Here is an 11,793-nt window from a genome sequence, read left to right on the forward strand (position 1 = left end):
ACTCCCGTCCAGCAGCACTAAGCCGTTTCAATGTCGCTGCCAACATTCAGCAAGGACACGAGCGTAAAGAAACCCCAGATGGTTTCTTCCCAACACGCGTGTTAGATCTCGGTCAGGCTTGGAACTCTACACCAACACCAACGCTCCTCCTCTGAGCGACCCACGAGAACCTTATCAGACGGCTCCAGGACCATCAGACTCTGACATCATTCACAAACATCCCGAATCTGCAGAGGATCGTCTAAACTACCATCATCTACCATCGCCCTCCTTTCTCTGGTCATCCTCCGCCTGTTTCGCTTATGGGATTAGAAATTACAACTGGAATTTTGTAGAATCCCGCGTGAGGCCTGGACCCCCGACCCTGAGCCACGACCAGTTCCCTCTGGCCTCCGATCTTTTTCCACATAGTAGGAAGCAAGTGAATAAAAGATCACGGGCCTCAATCTCCAAACTACAGCCTGAAGGAAACTGAAAGAAACTGTTGTCTCCGTTCATTTTAAATTCCCACAGAGTCCAAAGGTTTTGGCAAAGGCCAAGGAAAACCACTGAACTACACTTGGAAGCCAGGAGGAGCGAGCAGGCTTGATCATGTGCAGCAGGACAGCATGACAAGCTTGATGCAGACTCCCGGCGACAGGCAGAGAGGATGACGGCAGATGCTCTGGTCTCAGACGCTGAGCTGTGACGGCGCGACGCCAACCTCAGAAACACCAGCGCTTCTACACACCTCATGAACGATCGATAAGAAAACAGGTCCGTGAGGCCGTCGGCGACGACGAGCATCCCCGGTGACCTTGAGCACCTCCGCTCTCTCACATCTGGCTTGGCTGAATAATAAATGATCCATCAGTTAACAGCGACATTACAATTTTAAAAAAAGAGGATTCCTTACTGCATCACCAATGGGAAATAGAAACACAGAAGCTCACATTTAGCGGCATTTAAATCTACAGGAGAGAAACACCTGAATACAAGTTCCTCACGCCCTAAGATCGGTAGAGGATGTGGAAACTAACCAACTCTAACAGACGTGTGACACTTTGACAACATCGCCCTCTGCTGGTTAAAGGCCGCACATGACGGAGCCGCCTTCAGTTTTAATTCCGCTCTAATCCGGCTGTGACTGAATGTCAGACACTGGAAAAACCCCATAAAGACACAGCTCGTTGTTGAAATTCAGTGATTTTAAGGTTTTAGGCGATAATCTAATCCTGTTTTATGATGAATTGTCTGCAGACGAGTGCAAATTAGTTTTGTTCTCCAATAAAATCCAAACCTTGCTCTCACTTACTGTGATGAGGTGCTTCATGAGGTGGGATACACCAAGAGGCCTGAAAACGCTGCAAATTGTGTTATTGGCACTCGTGACAACATGACAGATTGCGCAATTATCTGGTTCACAACCGTGTGTAACACCATCCATCCTCGGACTGCAATAACGTATTAAAAATGAACTTTTATAAGATCAATAATCACCAATGTGACACCAACTAACCACTAACTAAAGTGGAGTCTGCCTTTTATTTGAGTTTTCATGAAAACAAAGAAGAACACAGTTGCCAGCTGGATATTTATTAGTGTGAAATGACAAGTAGGAGTTCATAAAAAATAAAAAAAAAGATTCTTGGTGATCTTGAAATTTATCAACAATACATTTCACCATAATTTACAACATATGTAAATATAAAAGTACTTTATTTGGAAAGTGAAACTGAAAACAAACAAACTTTGGGGCTAAAAATCCTGCGGTATTAGCAGACGCTACTTTTTTCTCAAATATATTTAAAGCATCTAAAACAGTCGAGAAAAATAAATGACGTGTAGTTAAAAACTGTGACGGTCCATCTAAACCCGCGTTTCCCACTTTTTCCAGGAGATTACTTACTTAGCAGCACTGAGAATCAGTTATTTCAGCATCAGCTCTCAGAGGTGATCATCCTGGGCTGTCAATTTCTCCTCCTCTTCCTCCTCCTCTGAAGAGCCCTCAGAGCTGCTTATCACTGCAGCACTGAGAGCTCGGAGCTCCTCTAGAAGAGACAGGAGCTTCTCTGACAGGAAACAGACCTCTGGTCAGATCAATCTCGGCCCTGTGAAGGTTTTGACTCTAAAATTAGGACCTAACAGACTAATTACCATGTGCAGGCTGCTGGAGTCTGGCTTCCTCCTGGTGAGCCATGCCTGGAGGACTTCCTTCTGAATTTGCTGTTGGAGATCTTGTGCACTCGCCCATCAGTCCTGCCTCGTCAACGCTGGCCTGGAACAGATTCAGCTCACATGAGAACAACGAAGATCCTGACTCAAAACACCCGTTTGCTTTCTGGAGTCCACCTTCAGACGCGCTTTGTCTCCCGCCGCCTCTCTCGGTGGCTCGTCCTGGATTTCCCTCCGTTTGCTCTCCGGCTCATCCTGTTTCCATGTTGCCTGTCGCTCAAATTGCCGCAGAATCTTAACTGTGAGAGACGACACGGGCTGAATCCACGGGGGAGCGTTGGGCACTTTCGCCGTGCTGACATATTACATCACGGGCCACATGTGAGGTGTGACTCCGGCCGCCTGTGTTAAGCTACCGAGGGCTGAGGAAGCACGCTGCTAATCCCGGTACCTGCTTTGGTGTGCTCTTTCTCGGCTGTATTGACTCGAAACTCCATCTCTCGCAGCTTCTCCGCACAGCGGCTCTCAATCTCGGAAACTCTCTCCACTAGTGCTGAAGTGGGGCAAAAAAAGGCACACATTTGAGTCCTTAATGAAGAGAAACAAGTGTAAGACCGTACTGGTACCACAGGAGAGAACCAGGATTTTATTGCATCCATAAGCACATTTGTCCAAACAGCTAGTCTCCACAAGCAGGGAGCAGCCTGGGTCGATTAGAGATTTATCAATAAAGATGTAACCAGTGTTTGCTAACCAAGCTGCTTTAACTCTAATGGCTGGGGGGGGGGTGAAAAACACTTCCACTGATGAGGGAGAGAGCGAAACGTGCGTGGCAGGGGTTTAGCTTTGATTAGACCTCGATGCAGCACTCTCATTTTAATCCGCAGCGGGAAACAGTTTTGACAGAGAACGAAAAAAAAGGAACGTTCTTCCAACACGGATCTCATACTGATTTTTTAGGATAAATCTATGAGCGGGCTGGTTTTAAGCATTAGAGACTTCTGTAGAGGTCTGTAGGCTTTAATTCATATCAGTCATGACTGAAGCCCCTGATGCTGCATCTGTAGCTTCTCTAACGCAGCTGTGACGTTTCCCAGAGTTGATCCTTGAATCCCCTGGAGGAGCTTTAGTAACCGAAGAACTACGTTCAAGGTGATCTTGAAACCTTAATATCCGACTGTCCCGGTGATGCTCCCAGGTCTAAGGGTTGATGAGGTGTAAATATGTGAGGTTTTTGGAGAGAGAAAAGGCCAAAGCCTGCATTTTCCAAGGTTGAAAAACAGACAGAGTGGTGGCCTCACCGCGGTCGCTGCGCTCCTGCTGGCGGAGCAGCTCAGAGGAGAGTTCTCCCAGGTTGACTCTGCACTCTCCCAGGTGGGCCTGCGTCAGCTGCAGGTTGTGCTCAGCCTCGTCTCTGCCGGCCACGGCCCTCCGCACCTCCGCCCAGCTCTGCTCCAGCTCCTGCTGCCGGTGCCCCAGTTTGCTCTCATCTGGGGACCACGTCCAAAGGCAAAGTGAGACCCAAACGTCCCCACAGGTGGACCATCGAAATGTGAGTTGCACAGGTGCTCACACTGTTCTCTGAGTTCTGTTAGAGCTTTTCCGATGAGTTCAGGGGTCCTTTTCAGCTCCTTTGTGAGTTTATCTCTCTCCTCATAAACCAAATGTAGTTCTGTTTGGAGCTTTGGGACGCTGCAGCAAACAAAGGAGACAGACAATGAAGACGCAACTACACAGTGGAACAAAGAGCGAGAGGGAACAGGATGTTACCCTAAAATGTTCCTCTTGCACTTTTCTGTTGTCAATTATTGTACCGGTATCTCAATTTAATTGAGCACCACAGGACATGAAACACATGCGCAGATATAAAAGAATCAAATAAATCAGATTAACGGGCAAACGTGCACTAAGACATCAGGGAGAAATCTGTTAATCAGATTTCTCATAATCAGGTAACTGCCGGTATCAGATGAAACATATCACATTTCAGTGTTTGTGTGATCGCTAGAATAATGGGATCACTCCAGTAATCGGATGATGATCGCACTGGAAACGAGCTCGCAAAGTTCCTCACTGTCATTTAGGTTGTGTTTGGACTCTCAGCAGGTAAATAAAATAACAACCACAACATCTCAGGAGACTCTGGCAGCTTAAGAAGTGCCGACAGTGGAGGAACTCTGAAACTCCTTGTGCACGTCAACAGTGATTTCTAACCAATTTGGCAGTAAATGCAGCACATTTAGCACCAGTTTGAGTCTCACTGCAGCTCCACATCATTAACAGCTGCTAAAATGCATTTTCTTTGTTTCCTATATCAGTGTAGACCCAGAAAAGGAGAACCAGTCAGATATTTCTGAATGTAATCTAATCAGGCACAACATTATGATCACAAGACCAAATGGGTTGGTCTCCAGTTTCCTGCCAAGAGGGCCCTGATCCATGGAGGGATGGACTCCACTAGACCCTGAAGGTCTGCTGTGTTATTTGGCTCTAAGATGTTAGCAACAGATCCTTTAAGGCCTGCAAGTTGTGTGTTCAGGCTTCCCTGGCTGGCGCTTGTTTGTCTGGTACATCCCACAGATGCTTGATTGGACGGAGATCCGGGGAATTTGGAGGTCAAGTCACAATGACAAATTCTTTGTTGTGCCTCTCAAAGCATTCCTGAACCATTTCGCCACGCGGCAGGGTGCATTATTCTGCTGGAACAGGCAGCAGCCATCAGGGAATACCGCTTCCCTGAAAGGGTGGACATGCTCTGCAAGTGCAAGTCGGTTGGTTCGGGGCTATTCAGGCCAGGTTTCCCTCCCCACCTGCATCAATGAGCCTTATCCGCCCACGAACCCTTTGACATTGGCAACTCTTCTGTTCTCGGACCACTTTTGATAGTGACAACTGCAGAGCAGGAACATCCAACAAAGGCTGCCATTCTGACCCAGGCCCAGTCATCCTGCCATCACTATTTGGCCCTGGTCACACACCCCCTCAAATCCTCACACTTGCCCATTTTTTCCTGCCTCCAACACATCAGCACTGAGGACATGTTGGTTTTTGGTGCCTATCTAATCCCAGGCACCACAGTGAAGAGACACCTGGTGTTATTTACTTTACCTGTCAGCCCTCCTATTGTTACACATGATCAACGTCTGGATGACACGGTACCTTTCGTTGGGGTGTTCTGACTGTTTACCGGCCTGCTGGACTTTGCGCAGAGCGTTTTTCCTTAAGACCAAACCTGAAAAAGAATCGCAATGCACTTAAAAAAGCAGTACAATTTACAATGAATGGGAATGTGTACATTAAGCTGCACTTGAATCCCACCTTGGATGGTCTCCACCCGCCCTTTGGCAAAAGCGAGCCTCTGGGTTAAAGTGCTGAGCCGCGTTATGGCAGAATCCACATCTGCCACCTTGCTTTCAAATGCCTGACTGAACCTGAGGCAAAGGCAACAGACGCAGCATTAAATACGAGTCTAATGAGCTAGTTTATAGAAACTATTCAAATTTATGAGGGACTCCACTTGAGCTTGATTATAGATTACTCTTACCTACGCACGGCTTCTGTTAGGACCTTAAGTTCAGCTTCTACTTTCTTATTTTGCGATTTCAGGTTCAAGTTCTCCTTTTGACCAAATGCCAGGTCTTGTTTCAATGTCTGCAAAGAAAAACAAACATCCATATAATAAAGTACACAAACATACCGCAACCCGCAGACTCAACAACGCCTGTATGCCCATGTGCTGCTGTTATTAAAAACAACACCGCTACTGTAACCTGGCAGAGTTTTAATATAGTCAGCATTCTGGGCAGCAGTGTTTTATCATGTTCCAGCCACAGATTTACTGCGCATCATCACATTTTCAGACAGCCGTGTGAGGCAAACTGCTTCATCTGCTCAGAGACTCACTTCCTTTGCCACCCTCTCCAGGTCCAGCTCAGCTATCCTGTCATCCAGACCGTGCTGGAGAAGACGAGCTCGACGCTGCTCCTGCTGCAGCTCTTGCTCCAGGGATCTGATCTAAACGGCAGACATTTTGCTCGAGATTTTTAAACAAACTGGGCGAGAATGTGCGAAGAGGTGACCGTTTTCCTACATTTGAGACGAGTTTATGCTTCTGCTCGTTTACTTCGATGTCCTTTGTCCGCAGCTGAACGCACAGTTTGAAAACTTTCTCCCTCCAGAGGTGAAGCACTTGAAGCCCTTCAGAAGAATTCTTCCCAAGCGGATGAGTTAGGGTCTAATAAAGCACAAACACCTATTTTCCTTATCTGAACGTGGTTAGCTCTGGATTAGAAAGTAAACTTCCAAATCAAATCATAAGCAGTATTTCCATATTATGGCTTCAAACACACAGAATAAAGGGACCAAGTTGTTCACTGTGACAAGAACTGAGCTAAAAACTGGAAACACTTCTCAGTAGCTTTGTCATCCTGTCTAGATCTACGCAGTCATCATGCTGGTTTGCCTTTACCCACACAACCAGCATTCCTCTGTGCTGTGGATCAAAACTGGAGACAATATGTGAGCTTTTGACCTCCTACAGCTGATACTGTCCTGGCACCAGACATTTATCTAATCGCAGTATTTAAATTCAAATCAAACACGTACCTTCTCCACCACTTTCTCTTCTTGAAGGGTGAGCATTTCATTCACAGAGTTAAGCCTGATGGTCAAAAGCTCGTTGGCCATCTGGAGAGCCACTTTCTCTCTGTTCAGCCTCTAAATTTTGAAGAGGTAAATACACAAGAAAGAAGCAAATACGTAGAAAAGATTAATTTATTTCTTATTTTTTATAATACCTTCTAAACATACCCACATTTCAACCCCCCCCCCCACACACACCACCGCCACTGCAATTACTTTACAGTAGGCCGATTGCAATCAATAGTGTTTGGATTGCCTTCACCTCAACAGTGTCATTTAATCGCTCCTTCTCTCCATTCTCTGGGGCGAGCTGGCCAATGTAATTTCGGAGGCTGTGCAGTGTTGCTGATTGTGTCTCAAAAGCTTGTCCCATTTGGCTGGAAAAATAAGCCAAAACAGTTCATCTGACTGCAAAGCACTACATGGCTTTCTGATGTTTTCAATTGAACGTGGCACCTTAAATGTTGTTTCAGCCCATCTCTCTCGGTAGTTATCGCCTTCAGAGTACTTTTTAACGGCAGCAGCTCAGAGGTCATTGACTCAAGTCTGTCCTGGAGTTCATTGGTTGTTTTCCCGAGTGTGGCCAACTCCGCTTGATGGGAAGTGTTGAGCAATTGCCGCTGAAAGTGACGAGCGCCACAGTGAAAATTACAAAACAATTTAAAATGCTGTTCATTGATTCTCAATTTTAATTCCTACAGCTTTCTTCTTTTAAAGTTGCATTGCACCCAAGGGGAGATAAAGAAAAGTAATGTTCAGTGATCTTCTTAAGGAAAGTTCAGCAGCACGGCCGACGTCGTTTGTAGAACACAAGGCTAAAGTAAATCATCATGCTAAATGTTTATGTAGATGTTTCTCCATAAAGACTGTGAAGCCACAAACCTCCACCTCGTGCTTCTGGTGTAATTCTGACAGCTGCTCTGATAGTTTCAGAGCCTGCTGTTTTGCCTCTTCCTCAGCTTGTAATCTGCACATTTCAGCCCTTAAAGCACACTCCCGCGCCTCCTCCTTGCTCCTCTCAGCATCTCTCCTCAGCCTTGTACTTTCCTCAGCAGCCTCTTCCCTTAATCTTTCCAGCTGTCAAAAGCACAAATATTAAACACAGAATAAAAAAAAGCTTTATGAAACTAATGATAATGATGCTGCATTAATATTATAAGCTGTCATTGTGTTATTGAGACAACAAGACTGCAAACTTTAAAAGAAGAGGCAAGCAAATCTTAACTCAGCACCAAATGGCAATTTCTTTTTTCTGTGCAAATACCTGTGAGCTTATTTTTTCCTTCTGTGCACTGCTATGAACAAGTTCCTCTCTGGTTTGTCTGAGTTCAGACTTGGTTTTAGATAATTCTTCGTGTACTGCTTCCAAATCACGAATCTGTCTGCAATGAAAAGATCTTCATGTTGAGATGGTTTAAACTGATTCACCATTAGTCTCTCACATGTGAGGATCCCATTACTGAATATGCCAAAGCTAAACCGAGCACTCACCAAACACAGTCATATCACTCACCTCTTCATTGTGTTGTCTCGGTCTCTAATCTCTTCCCAGTGTCTCTCCACAGAGCTTTTTAAGACCTCCACCTGCATCTTCAACCTCTCCGCTTCTTCTTTATGCCTCTCTGCCTCCAAACGCCACTCTGATTCCCATCTGAACCTGTTTTCGAGAAAGCAGGAATACTGGGAACAATCCGTTCAAGGGACTCATAAAAAAGTCTCTCTTTTGTGGTACCTTGTCTTGGAGTCGGATGGAGACAATACTGGTACGTTTTCTCTGGGATTTTCTTTTTGCAGCCTCATGAGCCTCTCATTTTCTCTTCTGAGTTCCAATATTTCCTTGGCCTGACTGATTGCAAGGCATGGATTTGGAGTTCCTGGATCCCCTGATGTTATGCCTGAGTGTATCCACGGAGCCTGAACTGTCCCAGAGAGCTGGACAGCTCTGCGTGGTAATTGGGCGCTGGATTCAAAATGCGATGGAGGCACCAAGTCTTTCTGGTTATTCCCTAAACAACAAAATTAGACACGTTAGTTAATGCACAGCTGTCGTGTTATTGTGTTACAATAATGGCAGTCCCTCGTAACGTCAGAGCCAATTCCATGAAGGTTGACCAAGGAACCTCTGCCACCTCCTGTTGTATTTTATTAATATGCTAATGCTGGTTAGCATTTGACCGAACTCAGGTTCGGAAGAGACAGCCAAATACACCAGCCAAGCCATAACTTACGTGAGGTCCCCGATGAAGTGTAATTATCTGGAGCTTTGAGTCGTTCTTCGCCAACGTTATATCGATCCATGTTCATCCAATGTTTCTAGATAAACATTGAACTGGAAAATACAGTGCAAACATACAGTTTCCAGCTGCTTCACTTGTCGTTACCTTAGTTACGGATTACAATGACAACCGGAAATCTCAAGCGTTCCTTGAGACAGCTATCTTTTAACTATTCAGAAAGTCCTGTGTCATATTTGAACAAGCCTTAAAACTGTCGGAATAGTATACCATGGCAAAAAAGGTTTCATATTGCGATTACAAATATATTTCCCTCACATTGCGCGCCGCGCAATGCATCACGGGACAGTAAAGCGAATCTGAGGAGGTTGGAGGGCGACTGATCCCCGGGTGTTGCCTTTCAGACTGCACTTCTTCCCAACTGGCCTTCAGAGTTTGATGCAAAGATTCTACATTGTTCTTCCATCAGAGACAGGTTCACCTTATTTTCCAGAGCTGTGTTAAAACCTGTTTACAAACGGTAGCAAAACTGACCTGATAGACAAAATTTAGGGTTTTTATTAATGAAAAACATTTCGGTAGTTCTGACAATGTTAACATAAGTTCCTATTAACAGTCAGTGTCAGTGTTGTTTCTAAGTTTTAATGTGACTTACAGTTGTCATCAATAAAATGTTTGGCTGTGTTTATTTTTTGTTTGAATGTTTTGTACAAATAAGAACATGTGCTACCACAGTGTACAACTATTACTATAATTTCCATGGGGTATGAGTGTAGATGCTTGATTACTAGACTGAACATTTGTAAATCTTTTGTGCTTTGCTTGGGGCTCGTGTTTAAACCCAAGGGGATCTGTCAACCAGACCATTCTTGAATCAGTTTCCTATTTGTGCAGGAATTGCGGTGTCAAGCGTGTCTATTGGGATGGCCAATAAGCAAAGGTTTGAATGGTAATTAGCAATTTACTGGCCATGCAACTTCAAAAACTGTAAGGCTTATCCCCAACAGCATAATTACCAGTGAATAATTTACAGTGAGCAAGCGTTTTCATAATTTGTCAGCATTCTGCATATTTATTTCCCTCTTGTTGCAGTGATGCCCTTTTTATACATTGTGTTTATGCCATAGATCTCTGAAATGTAATTAAGCACTTAAGGACCACACCAATTGCTTTCAATAAGCTATATTCTCTATTTCACAGGCTGCACTCAACCGCCAGGTTTTCATATCCTGCTATTCCCAGCAGCTGGCATATTTTGTTTGTTCTTACCTTATATCTTCTCAACCCCTGCAATGACCCACTTTCCCCCAGGGATTCATTAAACTTTCATCCAATCTTCGACGAGAAATAGAATGACACATAAGGTGCTACATTTACATTAATGCTACCATAATAGAGCCTGACACTACACGTGCATGAGAAAGAAAGATGTTTCTATACGTTGCTATCTCAAAATGGAAAATACAGTATATGAGTACGCAGGTAGATTGAAGGCCAAGGTAAAAGTTGCCATCATAGAATATTAAGGAACATTGTGACATATTAATATCACGCTGCCTGCTGAAAGACAACATGGTAGAGTGCACAGAGAAGTATGTTAAGGGTGGATTCGCTCAACACTTGGCAGATACTCAAAGAGGTCCTGAAGAGCAAAGCAGCTGAAAAGCAGGCTCGCGAAGGAGCCACTGGGAAACTGGAAAACAAAGGCAATTCCGACCCCTTTAAGAAGGAGGGCAGCATTAAAATGTAGCTCCATGACTTTCAAAGCGGTTTCTTATTGAACATTTGGAATTACGGGGGTAGAAAAACATTACAAGAAAAAGTTTCATGGATTGGCACCGAGAAATGTTGATCTGCAGGTTGCAACCAGGAACGGCCATTAGCAGTGTGGACCATTGGCCTTTTCCTGAGCTATTACTGCATGTTCTGATCCCACTAAAGTTCAGTATTTAGTGTTGGTCGTGGAGCATTGATTCACTTCATGTGAGCCTCATAAAAGAATTTAAATTCTACTTAAACATCATTGCTGAAGTTTCTGAACACACAATTATTTGACACCTATAATGAACATTCCTGTAACTGTATTTATGTGTATTTGCTGGAGCATGTTGGAGCTGTGGTTTTTCCCTCATTTCTGAAAGGTTCGAGGCTCGCTCCTGGCTCCAACCTTTCGAGAGGCATATGGACACACGCCTGCGTAGACAAGATCCCCCAACCTGACAGTGCACGCCAGAGTAAACACATCAGGCGAAGGCTGCAAAAAAAATGATGAGTACTGCACTGAAGGTGAGCACGCATGGCCTCTACCATCCCGATGAGGACGACAGCCAGGACTCATCCCGGTGCTGTGCTCTGCATGAAGTTGCCATGTTTCCACTCCAGTTTCCTCCCACAGACCAAATACAGGCAAATGAGGGTGTCTGGCGGCTCTGACCATCCCCTTATGAAGTCAATGTCCAATGGGCTGCCAACCTGTCCGGTCTGTATCCTCGTGACCCTGGTGATCCCGTCATGACCTCGATAGGATTAAGGGGTTGTAAACAATCTTGTTTCTCTCCTTATGAAGGTCGGACTCTTCCACACACATAGAGGAACAAATGAAACACAGGTCTTGGGTCGGTGCTCAAGTATATCAAAACTGGAAAATAACCTCAGCACAAGATGGTCAAATGCAGAAATACTGATGTCTAAGGAATCATCTTTTGAACCCTTCTGAGCATCTTCATCATGAAAGAGAATGGACCCTCTTCTCATGCTGTTACTG

The 11,793-nt window shown here is 44.8% G+C and overlaps 1 protein-coding gene across 1 annotated transcript; it reads right to left on the reverse strand.

Moving 5' to 3' along the window:
• Window positions 1-1,559: 1,559 nt before the first annotated feature.
• On the reverse strand, window positions 1,560-9,378 carry cchcr1 (coiled-coil alpha-helical rod protein 1). Its single transcript, XM_011611510.2, has 19 exons — window positions 9,024-9,378; window positions 8,528-8,801; window positions 8,309-8,452; window positions 8,060-8,177; window positions 7,678-7,872; window positions 7,252-7,415; window positions 7,058-7,172; window positions 6,760-6,870; window positions 6,245-6,388; window positions 6,058-6,168; window positions 5,699-5,805; window positions 5,473-5,585; window positions 5,314-5,386; window positions 3,728-3,846; window positions 3,456-3,644; window positions 2,606-2,707; window positions 2,332-2,453; window positions 2,137-2,257; window positions 1,560-2,051 (listed from the first exon to the last, which is right to left on the reverse strand). The coding sequence occupies exons 1-19, from the start codon at window positions 9,097-9,099 to the stop codon at window positions 1,927-1,929; spliced, it is 2,523 nt and encodes an 840-aa protein (XP_011609812.2). The 5' UTR covers window positions 9,100-9,378; the 3' UTR covers window positions 1,560-1,926.
• Between the last annotated feature and the right edge of the window lie 2,415 nt (window positions 9,379-11,793).

The sequence above is a fragment of the Takifugu rubripes genome, chromosome 15 (genome assembly GCF_901000725.2).
Source record: "Takifugu rubripes chromosome 15, fTakRub1.2, whole genome shotgun sequence".
Taxonomy (NCBI): domain Eukaryota; kingdom Metazoa; phylum Chordata; class Actinopteri; order Tetraodontiformes; family Tetraodontidae; genus Takifugu; species Takifugu rubripes.